The sequence below is a fragment of the Cucurbita pepo genome, chromosome LG01, assembly GCF_002806865.2.
Source record: "Cucurbita pepo subsp. pepo cultivar mu-cu-16 chromosome LG01, ASM280686v2, whole genome shotgun sequence".
Classification (NCBI taxonomy): domain Eukaryota; kingdom Viridiplantae; phylum Streptophyta; class Magnoliopsida; order Cucurbitales; family Cucurbitaceae; genus Cucurbita; species Cucurbita pepo.
Genome location: NC_036638.1, coordinates 1,870,173 through 1,889,749, shown reverse-complemented (window position 1 = coordinate 1,889,749; position 19,577 = coordinate 1,870,173). Strand labels below are relative to the sequence as shown.

The following is a 19,577-nucleotide window of genomic DNA, read 5'->3' as shown; positions in this document are numbered from 1 at the left end:
CCCCCCCCCCTTTTGCCCTTTCCAATATGATTATATTTGGATATGTTAAATCTCTCTTTTAACTTTCAATTTTAAAGCTATCTTCGATAATGGCTCGCTCTTGGCTTATTGAAGACGAGACATGGTAAGAGATTATGCGAAGGACCCTAAAACCTCAAGCTGATAATCTCTTGGATAATCTCGATGCTCGAGTACCCTCTACAATAAGTACTCGTTGGAGCTCCATTTCTCGAGAAGGGGTCGGGCTGTAGTTCCCGAACGGCTGACTAGTGGTAGCAGAAAAACAAACTCGAGTGAGCTTCACATGCATTGCTAAATACTTCGTCACAAAGCAAGCTCTTTTGAATACGACAGACTCAGTATAAAGCCAATTTTACACTTATATATACCATTCCCATTTCTACCCTACATTATTAAATTTTCTTTCCAAACAATAAAATCAAACTTTATTGTGACCTAAAATGGTGTTTGAACCTAATAATAAATTTTTTTTTAAAAAAAAAAAAATATATATATATATATATATATATACTTGCACCAAAGCATAGTTAGTGGGCATATTTCATTATTTTGAGTTAATTTCTCTCTGGGTTGTGAATGTAGCCATTGCCGCGAAGAACTTTGAAGGAGATCAGACCGCTAGCAAGTTCATCAATCTTTTGGGGTTCGAATTTTGACTTCTAGTCAACGAGCTTCCAGTTCGACGAGTCAGATATTCCATGGCTTCTAATTATGGATTAAACGAAGAAGCAGCTGATTCTCCATCATCGTAAGTGTGTTATTTGATCGTTCTCGTGTTCTGTCGTTTTTACTCTTTGTTTAGTACTGTTTTCATTTTGATTATAGCTTCAATTCGTTTTTTCTACTTTGTCGACGGATTGATTATAGGACTGCCTGTTGATTGATGGATTATTTTTTGTTTGGTAAATAACTATCAGGCCTACGAATGTGTACAAGGATCCAGATGACGGGCGGCAGCGGTTCTTGCTCGAATTGGAATTCGTTCAATGTCTCGCCAATCCGACCTACATTCACTGTACGTTCTTCCAAAATTTAGGGTTTCTGTGCGATTGAAAATATCAGTTGCCTGAAACTTCAACTTGGAGTGTGCGATTGTATACTAACTCTGTGGCATAGAGGGAAAAGCTATTAGATGTCTCAAAACGATGGGATTAAGAAAATGAAACAATCAAAATATCAAAAAGTAATTAAGAAAAGGAAAAAAAAAAAAAAATCCATTAGATTCGTTTCGTTGTAGTTAAAGAATTACTTCAATCTGTAACTGAAGACAACAGCGAATCTGAAGACAGATTCTGGAAGAAAATGGCTCAAAGAAAAAGATCACTACTAAATATCAGATTTGGCATTAAGAGCCAATGTTCCTTTTAAATTTGCATCTTTATGAGCTAGATTTTTCACTTTTAGGCCTGATTACTGCTGTAACTTACTGTTGTTCCTACAAAATCATCATATAATTTATCTAATGAGCCTAATCAACTCAGAGGTCGATGCTCGTCTTGTTGATCTTTCTGCCTTGTAAGACGTGTTAGCATTGTACAATTCCATAATGTGGTTCGACATATAATCGTTCCATAAATTTTATTCTTTTGATGATATGATATGGTCTCTTATGACGGAAGTTGTGAGATCCCACATTGGTTGGAGAGAGTAATGAGTCCTTGCTTATAAGGGTGTGACAACCTCTCCCTAGTAGACGGGTTTAAATCCGTAAGGTTGACGGCGATACGTAACGGACCAAAGCGGACAATATCTGCTAGTGGTGGGCTTGGGTTGTTACAAATGGTATGCTAACGAGGATGCTGGGCCCCCAAGGGGGTGGATTGTGAGATCTCACATTGGTTGGAGAGGGGAACGAAACATTCCTTATAAGGGTGTGGAAACCTCCTCCTAGTAGACGCGTTTTAGAATTGTGAGGCTAACAACGATATGTAACGGGCTAAAGTGGACAATATCCGCTAGTGGTGGGTTTGGGCTATATACTTCTGAAGTATGACACAAAATTTTAGGGTAGTATCTTCATGTACTCACTTGGATTTGCATCTTAATGAATAATGCATGCACACTGGCATTGAATTGTTGGAACAAATGCTTTTTATGCTGATCATCTAGTTTTATGCAGATCTGGCTCAGAATCGTTACCTCGAGGACGAAGCTTTTATCGGTTACTTGAAGTACCTTCAATATTGGCAACAGCCGGAGTATATTAAGTATATAATGTGAGTCGGATCTTTCCCTCTCGTGTTAAGCTTTTCGTGAACTGATTACGCTATTGGTATTAACATCAATGTTTTCTAGGTATCCTCATTGTCTCTTTTTTCTTGAACTTCTACAAAATGCGAACTTCCGAAGTGCAATGGCTCATCCTGCCAACAAGGTTAACTTCTGCTGTTTTGTTCAACTTCCCTTTTGAGATCTGAATGTTATTATTGCAAATGGCATGAACTTGCTGATGAGATAAAATTTAATGATAGATACTTTTTTGCTTCCTGACCTGTTTGATCTTTATGAGCTGATATTTCCAGTTCCTTTTTCTTAGTATTTTAACACAGTTGCATTGTTGGGAATGCCTTAGGAATTGGCACACAGGCAGCAATTTTACTTCTGGAAGAACTATAGGAACAATCGTTTGAAACATATTTTACCGCGATCATTTCCCGAACCTGCTGCGCTACCACCCCCAGTTTCTGCTCCATCTCAGGCACCTGTGCCTACCACAGCCCCTGCCATGGCAGCTTCTCCTGCTGCTACACCTGCCCTTTCGCCGATGCAGTATGGTATTCCCCCTGGATCCGGACTTTCAAAGAACGACATGAAGAATGCAGCAATTGATCGACGAAAGAGAAAACATGTAATCTGTTGCATTTCATTTGTTTATTTATTTGGTTCTTTTTTAAAATCTTATTAGTGTTCTGTGAGATCTCACATCGGTTGGAGAGAAAAACGAAGCATTCCTTATAAGGGTGTGTAAACCTCTCCCTAACAGATGCGTTTTAAAACCCTGAGGCTGACGGCTATACGTAACGGGCCAAAACGGACAATATCTACTAGCAGTGAGCTTGGACTTGGGCTGTTACAAATGGTATAAGAGCCAGACACCGAGCGGTGTGCCAGTTAAGACGTTGTGCTCCCAAGGGGAGTGGATTATGAGATCCCACATCGGTTGGAGAGGAGAATAAAGCATTCTGTATAAAGATGTGGAAACCTCTCCCTAACATATATGTTTTAAAATCGTGAGGCTGACGGCGATACATACGTAAAGGGCCAAAGCGGACAATATCTGTTAACAGTGGGCTTAGGCTGTTACATAGTGCGTTTAGAATACATGCATTTTCCTTTGCCCCTTAAAAACTCTCTTTTCTTTTGCTTTTTGACAGGAAAGAAGTATGTAGTTTAGCCAAAACTAGGCTGGATGCGGGAGCAGCTCGTGAGGTAATCTGCATTGATGTCAAAACTTAAGTACTTTCCATGAATTTTCCTGTTACTTGGGGTCGTGCAAAATATCTCCATTGTGAAGCTCATAAACACAGGCTACACGAGCTCGATGTTTTTCGGTTCGAGTAATATGTTCATGGAAGAAGCTCTACATGTTATTAGTATGAAATGTTCCGAAGCAATCCTTAAAAAAACTGCCTACCGATATGTCGGGTTATTATATCCACCTATAATCCGTGGTAAGCAGTTCCTTCCCTAACTTTCGCTCTCTCCTTCTTTAACTGACTTGACATGAAACATTGTGGTTGTATGTGGTTCGAATGGTATTAGGATAGAATTAGTAACATTACGACGGTTGTAAGGATATATTAGTAATTAGCTAGAAAAGTCGTGAAGGTAGTTTGTTATAAGTAGGGAGATCGTTTAGCGGTTTCGGCTCGAGTGGCATCTCAAGGAGAGGTTTTAGGTACCTCGATTACTTTGGAAGTTATCTTGTTGTAATGTTATTTTTCGTATTGGTATGATATGCCCAAATGAGGTCTCTTAGATATCGGTATTCTCTTGGTCTTTAAATAAATGTATATAACTGATTTCAAATATTTGTTATCATTTAAAAAATTATATATTTTATTATCGGTACTTGGGAAATTGTTAAATTATTTACATATAAGTAAAAAATAATTTAGGAATTAAAACTTTTATTTCTTTAATGTGAAATTAGGAATTAAAATAAAAAATAACTAATTTAATTTCATTATTGTTTAGTTTATAAACAATTTAATTCTTACTTATAACAATATTAAGATTTAATTAATTTTGTTTACCGAGAAATTAATAAAAAAAAATTGATACTTAATTTGATGATTTTTATAATAAATTTTAAATTGAGATTAAATTGTTAAAAAAAAACAAAATTATTATAAATTTAAAATGAAAAATCAATAAAATTCAAAATTTAGGGATTAAAATACAACAAGGTGAGTGATGAAAATAAGATGTCAGCTTGAGTGTGTTTTTTCTGGTTTGGGGATATTGCGTTAGCCAAAGAGCTCTGCAGCGCTCGAAGAAGTGAACTCCAACAATGGCGATGGCTGCTTCTGCTCGGAGCTCCATAACCTTCCTTCTCTCTCAGCGGACCCTCTTCTTCTCCAATTCCATCATTTCCTCTAAGCCCTCTTTGACCTTCTCCCTCAAAAGCACTTTCAGCTGCCTCGCTTCCTCTGCAAGTTCTCTCCAATCTTCCACTCTCGAGCCCCAAACCGCTTCTCGGCGCAACGTCGTCGAAATTCTTGAAGAACGCGGCCTTCTCGAGTCCATCACCAGCGACAATCTCCGCTCTGCTTGTCTCAGCCCTCTCAAGGTCTATTGCGGCTTCGACCCCACCGCCGAGAGCTTACATTTAGGTAATCTTCTTGGTCTCATCGTCCTCTCTTGGTTTCGCCGATGCGGCCACACCACCGTCGCTCTCATCGGCGGCGCCACTGCCCGCGTCGGCGATCCCTCAGGCAAGAGCCTTGAACGGCCAGAGCTCGATCTCCAGACCTTGGAGACCAACACTCTCGGAATTACAAATATTATAACTAGAATTTTGGGGAACTCGGGCTTGGATTCCAATTTTAGCTCTAATTTTGTGATTCTTAATAATTACGACTGGTGGAAGGAGTTCAGATTTCTGGATTTCTTGAAAGAAGTAGGTCGGTTTGCTAGAGTAGGAACGATGATGGCTAAGGAGAGCGTTAAGAGGAGATTGGAATCGGATCAAGGAATGAGCTATACTGAATTTACTTACCAGCTCTTGCAGGGATATGATTTTCTGTATCTGTATCAAAACCAGGGCGTTTCTGTTCAGATTGGAGGAAGTGATCAATGGGGGAACATCACTGCAGGGACTGAGCTCATTAGGAAAATTTTGCCACAGGCTGATGCCGTTTATGGCTTGACATTCCCTCTTCTTCTGAAGAGCGATGGCACCAAATTTGGCAAGTCCGTAGACGGCGCCATTTGGCTTTCGCCATCGAAGTTATCTCCATACAAGTTTTATCAGTATTTCTTCAGTGTCCCAGATGCAGATGTGATTAGATTTCTCAGAATTCTCACGTTTTTGGATATTGAGGAGATTCAAGACTTGGAAAACCAAATGGCGAGCGCTGGATATGTACCGAACACGGCGCAGAGGCGGCTGGCCGAAGAAGTTACTCGATTTGTTCATGGAGAAGATGGTTTGAATGAGGCCCTTGAGGCCACTGAAGCATTGAAACCAGGAGCAGAGACAAAGTTGGATTGGAAGACTATTGTGGGGATTGGTGAGGATGTTCCATGCTGCTCGTTGGAGTACGATCAAGTGTTGAATCTTTCGGTTGTCGATCTTGCAGTTATGTCTGGTTTGCTCGAAAGCAAGTCGGCTGCCCGTCGTTTGCTGAAGCAAGGGGGACTCTATTTGAATAACAGTAGAGTGGATTCTGAGAGTAAAAAAATTGAAGCTATAGACATTATTGATGGGAAAGTTCTACTTTTATCTGCAGGAAAGAAGAACAAGATGGTTGTGAGGATATCATAACCGAGCTGATTCAGAAACAGCTCATTATTTCCTAACCAACATGTCTTATATTATTAACTTTTGGATGAAATTTTGTGTTAAACTATTTCAAGTTTACCGTTGAGGCCCCGATCTTCGAATTGACGATTTTGAGTATGAGTGAATTTGTTTGCAGCTCTGGAAGTAATTCTTTCAGATACATGCTGATATGCCAAGTAAGGAGGGACGGCTGCAGGTTTAAATTGATCGACCGGTCCATTACTTCATCGAGCAATTATAACTTATCGGTACGTTTTATCGCTTAATTGTTGCTTTAGGGTTACCTATCTGCTAACTTTTAACAAATCAGAGAAACAGTTGGTGAAAGAGAAGTAGAAGTAGAGAAGTAGAAAGAGATATCTGTTAGAAAGATGAGTTACAAGAGATAGTGTTAGGTAAAGAATCAAGATCAGTAGCTTTGTTCTTGAATGTGCAGCGGTTTTGCTCCAACCAAACCGATCAAATGGCTCGTTTCTTATAAAATCGAGAACCAAAAACAGAAATATAGAGTCATCTTTCATATAGACAGACTTAACTCTAGAGCCACGTGCCGAAATTCATATTGAAACCCTGATTTTAAAGATTATGACCCGGGCCCTACTTGGCCCTCTTTGAGCTTGTTTTCGATACTTGTGTCACCTCGTTCTCTCAAACCTTGCATATGTCTCACCTTAGCTTGAATGTACATTTTTGGTGTGTTGGATGATGCACTATACTCCTCGGTCGCATCATGACTCTTCTAAATCTTAGCTCTCACGTGACTATGAGAGTACACTATGTGAGATATGTATTTACAAAATTTTGAGTATCAAGGTTGGTAAAAGAAAGATCTTAAATCCTAAGTCATATTGGTCGAGTTCCACGACGGAGAATATGGTTAGAAAGTCATAATCTGTCTACACGGATTGCTTAGTTAGCTTCTAACAAATCAAAGAAAACAGATGTTAGGATTTGGATATTTCTTCATTGTGGGTTTTTCTGATAAATTGTTCATTTGCTAATAACTCGTTTATCCCGTTCTGTTCGTGTATAGCAACTCGATTCTATATAGCGTGATTCGCTCTGCTTTTGTAGATAGTTAATGAAACTGTTGCAATAAACTAGAAGGGATCTTAGAAAGAAACCAGGGAGGTGGAAGATTGTGTTTCAATTTTGTTCATAAGTTCATAAGATTTGGTAACAAAACAGGAAAGAAAAGGGGCATGTTGGTTTAAATTAGTGTTCATTTTCCCTTTGAGTATGAATTAAGATTTGCTAGTTTTTTTCGTTCCGAGTCAGTTTGTGCTGATAACTCTAGATGATCGAGTCGGTTTATGGCAAGCTTCTGTTAACGTATACGATACTCACTCGAATTTTAACCACATTTAGCATCAAGGAATTCTTAAGGAATTCTTAGGACATTTTATGTCTCTTGAGATTACGAGCCATTAGGATTGATGCATTAACAATTATGATTAGAGGTGTTCAAAAGGCCTCGGATAATCCAACTTAACTCTAGTTGAGTCATCTACTTACTTGAGTTAGGATGAGTTTAAATAAATAAATAAATAAAATTATGTGTTGAACCGAAACAACTCGGACTTATTATTAATTTTAATATATATTGAAATTTCTATTTAATTCTATAATTATTTATTTTTCAATAAAATATTAGATCTTTGTAATTTAAATTTTCGAAATTCAATTGCAAATTAATAGATATTTATACTTCTATTAAAAAATATATTGTATAAATAAGTTGAATAACGCTAACTTACCAACCCCGATATTTGGTTAGAAAAATTAACGTCAATGAGATTGGGTCTAAAAATGTTCAAACCCGACGAAGCCCAACCCATGAACACTTGTTACTATCAATATTTTTAATTAAAAAAAGTAATTTTTTTTAATAAAAATTTCTAATGAATTTATTTGCTAATAAATTCTATGTTTTATTTTTTGATTTTGAAAGCTAAACCAAAAGTCAAATATGTTCAACAACTATATTTAAATAAAATGTTTTAAAGATGTGGCCAATATTGTAAAAATTATTTTCAATAAAACATAAATCAATTATTTTTAAAGAAAAAACCTAGAATTTCAAAATAAAGACTTTTGAAAAAATAAAAATAAATAATGTAAATATAAATTTAGAAAAATGAGAAAAACAAATCAAAATGTGATCAAATTCTTTCATTTAGTCAAATTGTTGACATTCAATCCTTCCTATAGGTGAAGTACAATTATTACGCTATAAAATTTAATTAATTTATTTTAAATTACTATTTACAATTATTCACTCTTTTAAACTTTCAATAATACTCTCTCTTACAGTTTAAAATTTAATTTATATTATAATTAAGTTTCGAGATTAAAAAAAAAATGAAAAAAAATAATTATTTTTCAATAAAAAGATTTAAGGAGATGTGTCCCAATGGAAAAGAGTAATATTGTTATAACTGAAATGCAATGTCGTTCAATGAATAGGGTGTGACTGTGAAATTAAGGATTATTAAAAATCATATTTAAAAATAAATTCAAATTAGAATTTGACATTTCAAGTAAAAATAAATTAAAAATTAAAATTTGAAAATAATGTTGTCATAATTTTCACGCCCTTCTTTAGTCGTTTGTTTGGTTTACATGAATTTCATTCCCTCAAGCAACATATGTTTATTTAATATAAAATAATTAATTTTTTTATTATAAAGTTTTTTAATCAAATCCATTTTGTTTGTACACTAATAATAATAATAATAATAATAATAAATGTTTTTCATAGTAAAAAAAAAAAAACATTATATTGGTTAGGTTAAAAAATTAATTTTAATTTTGAGTTTGAAAAACTAATTTAATAATTTAATTTCCAAATTTCTTTCAATAATTTAATTGAAAAACTTATTTATCCAAAAACTAAATATATAATTTAACTAATAAATAATATTCGAAACGATAAGTCAACTCCACGTGTCTTAGTCAATTTTTATTAACATCGACTCATCTCGAACAAAATACCATTTAAGCACCCATATTGTCTAGATGCCATAAAATACCATTTGTTACCTCCCCTTGAACGAGACCGACTCTTACATATAGAGCTATACTTGTTTGTCGCCTTATATTACTTTTATTTTTCCGATATCGAGACAAATCTAAGAGTTTACCTGACGTTTAACTAGGTTTATATTATGATCTCAGACCAATTGACAAAAATAACGAAACCTCTCTTAGTAATTGTTTCGATAAGCACGCTCAATAATATAAAATATTTTATGAGTTCTTTTGGTTGAAATTACATTAATACCCTTCCATATCTCTAAAAATAAACAAATAGGGGTGGGTAAGTGCGTAAATTCCAGCTTGGAATGCTAGAGTTTGAGTTTGATTCCAATGCCTATTTAAATTATTTTTTAAACTTATTATAAAAATATTATTTATTTATTTAATTAAGTATTGGAAATGAAATTGATTTTTTTGTAGCCTTTCAAAACTCAAAGAGCCACGTTATCCATTATTCAAACATTACAAAAATAAAATATTAATAATTAATAATTGCATTGAAAAATATTTTTAAAATTATAACATGCACATACATGTAATAATAATAAATAAATAAATAAATAAATAATAGAGCACAAATTAATTTTTTATTTCATTTTATTTAATCGTTTTTAATTAATCTAATGAATATAATTTAATTTAAATCTATTAAAATTATTAAAATTACCCATCCGCCCCTTTCCAGAGAGTCGGTGCGTTGCCACGTCATATCTATGCAGCGCTCTGAAAACGGGTTTTACTTTGTTAATTCCTTTTTTGGTTTAGTGATCAGAACAGACAACGTGTTAGCCTTTATTTTATTTTATTTTTATGGATAATGACTAGGTGGTGACGTGTCAACGCCACGTGGATCTGAGTCGTTGGCTCCCATTACCCATATTCATGGCTGCTGCATATATGGGTCGTCGTTGACAAGTTGGTCTTTTCATTTGATTTTAGATATTTAAAAATTAAAATAAATAAAAACTATTTATGCTTAATTGCTTAAATTACAAATCTAGATTAAAAATTAATTTAATAAAAAAAAAAACTTTCAGAAGAGACATTGAAACTGGCTTGAAAAATAAATTCAGACCAAGGCATCTTTCTCTTTAGCTTATTTTAATTTATTTTATTTTTATTTTTTAAATGGTAACTTTCCATATCGGTAACGAATAAAATTAAACTTTATGATTAAAAGAGCGGTGGAATAGATATAAATATAGTTATTCCGTTTGAATTATTATATTCTCGTCTTTAATTTTTTTATCATAAACTTCGAATTTTTTCCAATTATATCTTAAATTTATATAGAATTTATAATTTTTACGCTAAAAAAATGTTACTTTGAGTCATTTACTTATTTTATTTTTTACTAATTTTTTGGGTAGCTTTCTAACTTAAAAATATTGTTTTTATTTAGTTCGAAAAATTAAAAATATTGTGTTTTAAGGATTCATAGAATTAAAAAATAGGGTTTTAACTTAATCACAACTAAATTATTTCAATTTATTAATCCCATTTTAGTTTAATAGTGATTTTTGAATTTTGAAGTAAAAAATTTAATTTCTCATATTCCATTTTTGTTGTAAAAAAATATTTAATTGTGAATTAAAAATATTTTATATTTAAAAAATACATAATTTTAAATAAATTTTCAATGTATTGTGTTTAAAAATTATTTATAAAGTTTTTAAAATTTAAAAAAAAAAAAAAAAAAAAAAAAAAAAAAGANAAAATCCGGAATTGGGAGTCAGAATATTTACAGGTTTTAATGGCAAGATCCAAATTACCGGGAAAAAAAAAATAATAATTAATTAGAGAAAGGCCCCTAAACTATTAAGAATTCGTTTTTGGACCAATTCAGCTTCGTCTTCCTTCGGGGATTAGGACTACTGCCTACTAGGACTCGTCTCAGATCGCAGCCTATAAAATTATCTCATTTTGCTCTCTCTTTCTATCATTCCATACCTTTCTCCCTTGATTCATCTTCGTTTTTACTCAATCGACTTGAGATTTTTCTATCTTCCGTTCGTTTTTCGCGAATCTCTGTTTCAATTTTCTCTCAGAGTCGTTCCATTAGTAGTTGCGATGAATGCTCTCGCAGCAACGAACAGAAATTTCCGCCATGCTGCTCGGATTCTTGGATTGGATTCCAAGCTCGAGAAGAGCCTTTTGATTCCGTTTAGAGAGATCAAGGTTTGTATTCTATTCTGAAACTGTTTTATTTTGATTTTCTGGCTTGTTTTTGGTTGTTTCTCGGTAAAATCGCTTTTTCGTGTTTCCTGATTTGTGAATCGAAGACGATCGGTAGATCGTTCCGTTGATTTTATTGCTTGATTGATTTGGACTTGAATGTGGCGTTTGGAGAACAGGTGGAGTGCACGATTCCAAAGGACGATGGAAGCTTGGTGTCGTACGTCGGGTTCAGAGTGCAACACGACAATGCTCGTGGCCCCATGAAAGGAGGGATCAGATATCATCCTGAGGTTTTTGTTCTCTCTTTCACTACTTTTTTTTTTCCTCTCTAATTGAGAGATTTTGCATATTTATCTCTTCATTTGATTAAGAAATTGATCGTTTAAGCTCAAAAGTAGAAGATAGATTTAGACATAATCCTTGTTTCCAATACCCTTAATGGAAGTCCAAAAGGCAAAAAGTGTAAATTTTAAAATATTTTTCCTATAAGTTGATTTTTTATTTTTATTTTTGTAAGTTTATCCTTTGTTGAAAATATACAAAATAGCCTAAATTTATACTTTTACAAGTTGCAATAAGGGTACTGTTTAGAATTGATGGCCATTAATATAGTCCTCAATATATGCCTTTGGCATCAGAGCTCTGGTCAGTCAATTTGATTGTCATATATGCATTTTTACACGATTTCTTGATATTCGTTGAATTTGATTCTTTGAGCCTTATTGAAGGTTCAAACATTTTGGCATTACTAATTCCTAAAATACATATCAAGCAATCTTGGGTTCAACTAACAAATTCAACTTGATGTGATGTACTTCTGTTCAAATCCCCTGTCCTCTAAATTGTATCCTTGTCAAAAGAAATGAAAAACCATTCTGTATAGTTGATTTGTTTAAACATGTTAAGACAAGAGAAAAGTTCTATGACTTAAATGAGGAAATGTCTTCTTGAACTTCATTATTTATTTTGGTTTTGAGATGAATGGTTTGTCTGAAAAGGTTGATCCCGATGAAGTGAATGCTTTGGCTCAATTAATGACATGGAAGACTGCTGTTGCTGATATCCCATATGGTGGTGCAAAGGGTGGCATTGGCTGCAACCCGAGGGAGTTGAGTAACAGCGAACTCGAGCGGTTGACCCGTGTGTTTACACAAAAGATTCATGATCTCATTGGAATTCATACTGATGTTCCAGCTCCAGATATGGGCACAAATGCACAGGTTCGAACTACTGATTGCTGCTTGGTCATGTTTTTTCTGTAATGCTTGAATTCATTTAGTACTCTGAATCCTATGAAGTTAGTCTCATATTCTGAGATGATGTTTGCAGACTATGGCATGGATTTTGGATGAATACTCAAAATTTCATGGCCACTCGCCTGCTGTTGTCACTGGAAAGCCCATAGTAAGTCCTTAAATATATCAAATCCCATGAGCTTCCAATCTTCAAGTATTTCTTCTGTTAATCTCTTACTGACTTTGTGCCTTTGAAATTTAAGGACCTGGGTGGATCACTTGGTAGAGAAGCCGCAACCGGCCGTGGTGTTGTTTTTGCAACAGAGGCTTTACTTGCTGAGCATGGAAAACAGATCAAGAACATGACTTTTGCTATTCAGGTACTTGAAACATGTTAATTCTTGCCTCTTTTGTTGCACATTGCCTTCTTTTCCATATACAAGGTACTGACCATTTGCAACTAAAAAATTACAGGGTTTTGGAAATGTGGGATATTGGGCATCGAAGCTCATTCATGAGAAAGGTGGAAAGGTCGTTGCAATAAGTGATATCACCGGTGCAGTAACGAATCCGAACGGTATCGACATTCAAGAGCTTCACATGCACAAAAAAAGCACTGGAAGCCTAGTGAACTTTCAAGGTGCAGATAGTATGGATCCAAACGAGCTACTCATACATGATTGCGATGTTCTTATCCCTTGTGCCTTAGGGGGAGTTCTAAACAGGTTTGTTCTGTCCTGAAATTTCAATCTTACAATGGCCAATCTCTATGGTTATAAATGTTTTTTTTGTTGTTTACAGGGAAAATGCTGGTGAAGTGAAAGCCAAGTTTATCGTTGAGGCAGCAAATCACCCCACAGATCCTGATGCAGATGAGGTAACTAGCCAATAAAGACACGTTTTTCCAAACCATAAACAACCAGCATTGGTTTCTGATCTCTTAATCTTCATTGCTGCAGATCCTATCTAAGAAGGGCGTCATAATTCTACCCGACATATATGCGAATGCCGGTGGAGTGACTGTAAGCTACTTCGAGTGGGTTCAGGTAACAAAACCAAAACAAGACATGTTTTTCCTAGTAGTTCTTGGTTGGATGGTTAATGTAAGGCCCACGATGGTTGGAGAGAGAAACGAAGCATTCCTTATAAGGGTGTGGAAACCTCTCCCTAGTAGATGCCTTTTAAAGCATTAAGGGGAAAGTCTAAAGAGGACAATATCTGCTAGCGGTGGGCTTGGGCTGTTACAAATGGTATTAGAGCTAGACACCGGGTGGTGTGTCAGCGAGGATCTGGGCTCCTAAGGGGTGGATTGTGAGACCCCACATCGGTTGGAGAGGAGAACGAAGCATTCCTTACAAGGGTGTGGAAACCTCTCTCTGGTAGACGCATTTTAAAGCCTTGAGGGGAAGCTCATAAGCCCAAGAATAACAATATTTGCTAGTAGTGGGTTTGAGCTGTTGTAGTTAAACGGTTTGTTATGTTATTGGAATCAATTACAATATTTGACGCTCTGGTAGATAACGATATCATGAATGGAAGTAGTAGCTATAAGCTTAATTTTCAAAAACTAAATAGATATCTAACGGGGAGTCTCCCGTGGTTTAGAGATTATGCAGACGACGTATAACTAACAATAACATCATTGTACTTAAATCTGCAGAACATTCAAGGGTTCATGTGGGATGAAGACAAAGTAAACAGTGAGCTACAAAAGTACATGACCAAAGCATTTCACAACATAAAGAACATGTGCAAGTCCCACGACTGCAACCTGCGAATGGGCGCTTTCACGTTGGGCGTAAACCGAGTCGCACGTGCCACGCTTCTTCGAGGTTGGGAAGCTTAATTTATAATAGACGATAAACTTGTCTATCACCACGGAAGAAAGCATAAGGTTGGATCTAACTTCTACTAGTATTTAGTTCTATTTGATTTTCTTCAACTTATGAAAAAGCATACACAGATTGGATTAGCATAAACTGTTGAAACTTAATTTTTCTTTCAGCGTGGTAATTTGTAACATGTCTTAATTCTATTGTTGTTACATTATGTCTATCAATGAAAATTTAATAAATTCTGATTACTTCTTCACTTTTCTTTTAAATTAAATTAAATTAAATTATCTTGGACTATAAGAACATCATATTACATATTTAATTTAATAAATGAAATGAAATGAAATAAAATAAAATAAATAGAGAAGAATTTAAGAGAGAGTAGTAGGGAATGCTGTTGTTGGGCCATAGTGGAGCTCAAAGTTATCCTTTGAAATGCAAATAGTTTGGGCCCATTAAAAAAGGAGGGCTCAAAATGGGCCCCACTTAATGGGTTGGTTAGAAAATGGCTCAAGTGGATGAATTTAGAGGACACCCACATGGATTTGGGGCCTTAAACAACAATAATTTTCAACTAATTAGGGCACCCAACCTTGGCCATGTGTTTTTTTGTGCCCTAGATTCTCGACATTTTCAGTGCTCTATTCCTTTCAGTTGAAATTCTGAACTAGGATCTCTTCTTCGGGTGGAAGGGGTACATATTCACAGATAACTAATATGATCATAACTCAACTAGTTATAATACGTGCTTATGATGTCTCACATTGGTTGGGAAGGAAGCCCAAAGAGGACAATATCTGCTAGTGTCCCAGGTATGGAAACCCAAAGAGGACAATATCACCCAAAGAGGACAATATATGGAAACCCAAAGAGGACAATATCACCCAAAGAGGACAATATCTGCTAGTGTCCTAGGTATGGAAATCCAAAGAGGATAATATCACCCAAAGAGGACAATATCACCCAAAGAGGACAATATCTGCTAGTGTCCCAGGTATGGAAACCCAAAGAGGACAATATCTGCTAGTGTTCCATGTGTGGAAACCAGACAATATCTGCTAGTGTCCCAGGTGTGGAAACCGGACAATATCTGCTAGTGTCCCAGGTGTGGAAACCTTCCCCTAGCATACGCGTTTTAAAGCCTTAAGGGGAAGTCCAAAGAAGACAATATCTGCTACCTATGAATCTAGGCCGTTACAAAAACTTTAATTTTGCAAACCTTTTTTTAAATAAAAGTTATATGGTCTTAATTTTAAAATTTTAATTTGAAGAGACATCAAACCGTAAAACATGTTAAACTCATCATTACATAATCCACTAGCATTTAAATAATTGAAAAGGCGGGTTTTTTTCCATTCAAATAAAGTAAAGTCACAAATGTTTGGATAAGAAAAATTAATTACATGTCTAAACCTTAAATTATGCTTAATTATGGTCTTTTATCTCTGTAGTTAACATCAATTAACATAACCAATTCTTATACTTTGATCCAAACAATAATTATCCATTCCCTTTAAAAAAATATATTAACAGTAAACAAATAATTATATTAAAACATAGTATTATAACCTTAATTAAAATGGTAAAAATCTAATTAAAATAATAAACTTTTTAGATATTTTTGTCCACTCTAGAGCATAAAAAGAATCATAGCCACACATCTAATAGAATCATCACTATGGAAAAATAACAATATTTTTTTAAAACGACGTGGTGGAATACACGTGGCAAGATAATAGAGTGGCGAGATTGAATATTTAAAGAGAATCACAACCGTCCAACCAAAGAACGTGGAAGTCAAAGTCATTACCTGTATTTTCCACTCAGCAGATCACGGCACAAATTATCCTCACCCAAAAAAAAGCGGGTGTAATAAATTCCGTGACGGTCCAATTCTGTTCCGTCTTTGGTCCACGTGGCTTCATTGGAATGGGCCGTTAAAGCTCAATGGCGCCCACCACCATTGAACTTGGTTAGCTTAAAATGAGGTGTTAATTTCACTGTCATGAAGGAATTTATTTTCTTCCCTAGTTTATAATATAGTAACCTATAAAATATTTAAATTTAATTTATGGGCATAGGATTTAGCATTTTATTTATTTATTTATTGTGGAATTTCCAAAAAATAGAAATTATTCCAATTTTCTCTAATATTTATGCCCATTACTTCATTTTGTTCCCATAGAAATAGAAAAAATCTTTAATTTTTATGAAATAAAATATGATAAATACCATTACTAAAAAATTATAAAAGTAAGTAATTCTATTTTTTTTAAAAAAAAATTAACTGTTGTTACGTAATTTTAAATTTTGTAAATTAAAATTAATTTTTATATATTATCCAAATTAATTCATTATTTAATTTCCTCATAAAAAAGCGATTTGTTTTTTTAATTAGTTGTTTTGGCATCTTTATACCTTTAATGCTAAAAACACGTTGTTTAATTATGTCTTTTTAGGGTAAAATTGTGGAGTATGGGCGTGCACTCACAAAAAGAAATAAAAATTAAATAATAAATAAATAATAAATAATAAATAATAAATAATAAATAATAATAAATAAATAAATTGTCCCACTATAAAATGCCACAACCCAACCACTACCTGTAAACCAGAATTAATAATTTCTTCAAATCTCTCAATAAAAACATGAAAAAACCATCAACATTTCATCTCATCTTTCTCCTCTTATTCATCACAGCTTCCTCCGCCGTCAGCCGCCGCGATCATAGCCGGAAACTGCTAAACTTTCCCGGCATGTCTTGGGGACCCAACGGAAATGGAGGTGGGAACCCCACTGGCGGCTATGGCTCTTCCCATGGCCCTAATTGGAACTATAATTGGGGTTGGGGGTCCAGCCCAGGGAGTGGCTGGGGTTACGGCTCGGGTTCGGGCCGATCCTCAAACGGATTCGGAAAAGGTTATGGATATGGATTTGGATCGGGATCGGGATCGGGCTCGGGATGGGGATATGGAAGCGGGGGTGGTGGTGCCCACAGTAGTGGATATGGGTTCGGAAGTGGCTATGGCAACTCTGGAGGCGGCGGGAATGGCGGCGGATACAGCCGTTCGAGCGACAGCGAATATCGTTCCGCCACTAATTCATAGGACAAAAACAAGCCCTAGTAGAAAAAATATATGTCAATAGACATATAGAATAATAATAATTATATAAATATGTAAGACATTAATCGTATGTAGCTCTAATATCTCTATAATATATAGTTTATGAATTAGCCTTATAACTATATTATAGTCTGTATTATATTGTATATGCAAATTACTTAAACTAATTATATTTAATAAAAACATATTTAAATTAATTTAAATTATATGGTAAATAAATATAATTTATTATTGTGTTCATAAATATTAAAATTTACTCAAAACTTTTTTAATACGAACATTTAAATTTTCACAAATAGATTGAATTAAACAAAAATTACAATATTTATACTCACAAACAACCAAAATACAATTCTACACAACAGACATGGAGGGCAAAAATGTCCAACTACAAGAGAGGCAAAAATTAGGGTGGGTTCTTGGGCCCAAAAAAAGCCCACATTAAAGCCCAAAAAGGTCCACATCCCCAGCTCAAAGCCGAGGGAGAGGCCGTTGTGCCATGCCACGATTGCTTCTAATCGATCATTTCATGTGATTTAAGCTATCAATTGTTTATGATGAGACGCTTCATCTTCGGGAAAGGAATAAAATTTTATGGGGATCGGAAGATTGGATTGCGTCGATAACACTTCCGGTCGGAGATAAGAACAGTAAGTGTGAAAAGTGTTCGGTGTCACGTTAAGTTGGAACCCTAAACCAAATAAGAAATCGATTTCAAGAAGGTTCATCTCCACCCTGCTTATTCCACCCACTTTCGCATAGTAAGCATTATTGTAACACCTGAAAATAAAAAAAATTATAAAAACAAAGAAAAAAAAAATAAAAATTTAATATTCTATCAAACATTTTAACATAAGAAGGATCGAAACCCGAGACCCAAAACCCGAGACTCCGAACCGAACTCAATCCGAAAATCAAGTAGACGAGGAATAATAAGAACCCAATTGAATAAATTATAAATATATATATATATATATATATATGCTTACAAGTCATCCAAGAACTTGGCGGAAACAAGAACACTGGTAATGAGAAGCCGATGAACATTGAAGGAATCAATGGGCAAAGAAGGGTGGCGCTGAGCGAGCCGATCAAGATAAACATAAGCCACGACGAAGCAGCTGGGGCTGCAATTAGCGTACTTAAATATCCTCTCCAAGTAGGTTTGGATCGAAATGGTGGGCTTTGTCAAGCCATGAAAGGCTGAAACTTTAGCCGCGCTATGAAGCTGATGGCTTTGATCATTGGACTCCGACACCCTCTGCAAAAGGGAGGACAGGAAAGTGATGACTTTGGGAATTGGAACGGCCATTTGATTATGGTGATCTAAGTCTGCCATTGATGGAGCTCCAAGTTGTTGAGCTTTTGAAGGGACTTGAATTGGGTGGAGAATAAGTACAGCTCAGTTTTTTTTTTTTTTTGTTTTTTCTTGGCTTTTTGTGTTGAAATGTATTGGGTTTTGTGTGTGTGTGTGTTCATTTATGGGAGGAGGTTTTTCTCGATAGGCCTCTCGTCGAGATGTATGGGATATTCGCTGGTGATAGGTCCCGCTTAGTGTTCTCCTCCTTCTCTATCTCTCGAGATGTATGGGACATTTGCTGGTGATAGGTTCCGTTTAGTGTCCTCCTTCATCTCCACCGTTCTCTGACTTGCGGGAGTAAACAACGACAACTTTCGAGTTTGAAAGGTCATGAATCAAATCCGAGAAACTAAGTATGTATTTTGCTTAAAATTTAACAGTAGATGGATGAAAATTCAAATTCATCCTCGAACTTGTGGAGAGTAAACAATGATATCTTCTGGGTTTGAAATTTTATGGATCAAATTCGAGAAACCGAGTATATTTTGCCTAAAATTTAACGGTGGACGTATGAAAATTCAAAATTCACCCTCCGACCCACGGGAGTAAACAATGGCAGCTTCTGGGTTTGAAATTTTATGGATCAAATTCGATAAACCAAGTATACTTTGCCCAAAATTTAACGGTGGACGTATGAAAATTCAAAATTCACCCTCCGACCCACGGGAGTAAAGAATGGCAGCTTCTGGGTTTGAAATTTTATGGATCAAATTCGATAAACCAAGTATATTTTACTCAAAATTTAACAGTGGACGTATGAAAATTCAAAATTTACC

General features: G+C 35.1%; 5 protein-coding genes across 5 annotated transcripts; 4 read left to right on the top strand and 1 right to left on the bottom strand.

Moving 5' to 3' along the window:
* The first annotated feature begins 531 nt into the window (after positions 1 to 531).
* On the top strand, positions 532 to 4,009 carry LOC111796848 (mediator of RNA polymerase II transcription subunit 31-like). Its single transcript, XM_023679635.1, has 6 exons — positions 532 to 769; positions 939 to 1,036; positions 2,141 to 2,237; positions 2,317 to 2,395; positions 2,594 to 2,869; positions 3,396 to 4,009. Exons 1-6 carry the CDS (start codon positions 720 to 722, stop codon positions 3,408 to 3,410), a joined length of 615 nt encoding a protein of 204 aa, XP_023535403.1. The 5' UTR covers positions 532 to 719; the 3' UTR covers positions 3,411 to 4,009.
* A 424-nt stretch (positions 4,010 to 4,433) lies between these two features.
* LOC111796835 (tyrosine--tRNA ligase, chloroplastic/mitochondrial) lies at positions 4,434 to 6,134 on the top strand. The gene has a single exon (XM_023679611.1). The coding sequence runs from the start codon at positions 4,535 to 4,537 to the stop codon at positions 6,008 to 6,010; it is 1,476 nt and encodes a 491-aa protein (XP_023535379.1). The 5' UTR covers positions 4,434 to 4,534; the 3' UTR covers positions 6,011 to 6,134.
* Positions 6,135 to 10,898: 4,764 nt separating this feature from the next.
* On the top strand, positions 10,899 to 14,569 carry LOC111796843 (glutamate dehydrogenase 2). The gene is made up of 9 exons (XM_023679624.1): positions 10,899 to 11,245; positions 11,422 to 11,535; positions 12,244 to 12,465; positions 12,575 to 12,649; positions 12,744 to 12,860; positions 12,955 to 13,205; positions 13,282 to 13,357; positions 13,440 to 13,526; positions 14,141 to 14,569. Exons 1-9 carry the CDS (start codon positions 11,138 to 11,140, stop codon positions 14,324 to 14,326), a joined length of 1,236 nt encoding a protein of 411 aa, XP_023535392.1. The 5' UTR covers positions 10,899 to 11,137; the 3' UTR covers positions 14,327 to 14,569.
* A 2,357-nt stretch (positions 14,570 to 16,926) lies between these two features.
* On the top strand, positions 16,927 to 17,587 carry LOC111807856 (putative glycine-rich cell wall structural protein 1). The gene has a single exon (XM_023693720.1). It carries the CDS (start codon positions 16,965 to 16,967, stop codon positions 17,421 to 17,423), a length of 459 nt encoding a protein of 152 aa, XP_023549488.1. The 5' UTR covers positions 16,927 to 16,964; the 3' UTR covers positions 17,424 to 17,587.
* Positions 17,588 to 17,716: 129 nt separating this feature from the next.
* Positions 17,717 to 19,128, bottom strand: LOC111789779 (cyclin-U4-1-like). The gene is made up of 2 exons (XM_023670468.1): positions 18,431 to 19,128; positions 17,717 to 18,221 (listed from the first exon to the last, which is right to left on the bottom strand). The coding sequence occupies exons 1-2, from the start codon at positions 18,778 to 18,780 to the stop codon at positions 17,978 to 17,980; spliced, it is 594 nt and encodes a 197-aa protein (XP_023526236.1). The 5' UTR covers positions 18,781 to 19,128; the 3' UTR covers positions 17,717 to 17,977.
* Positions 19,129 to 19,577: the final 449 nt, after the last annotated feature.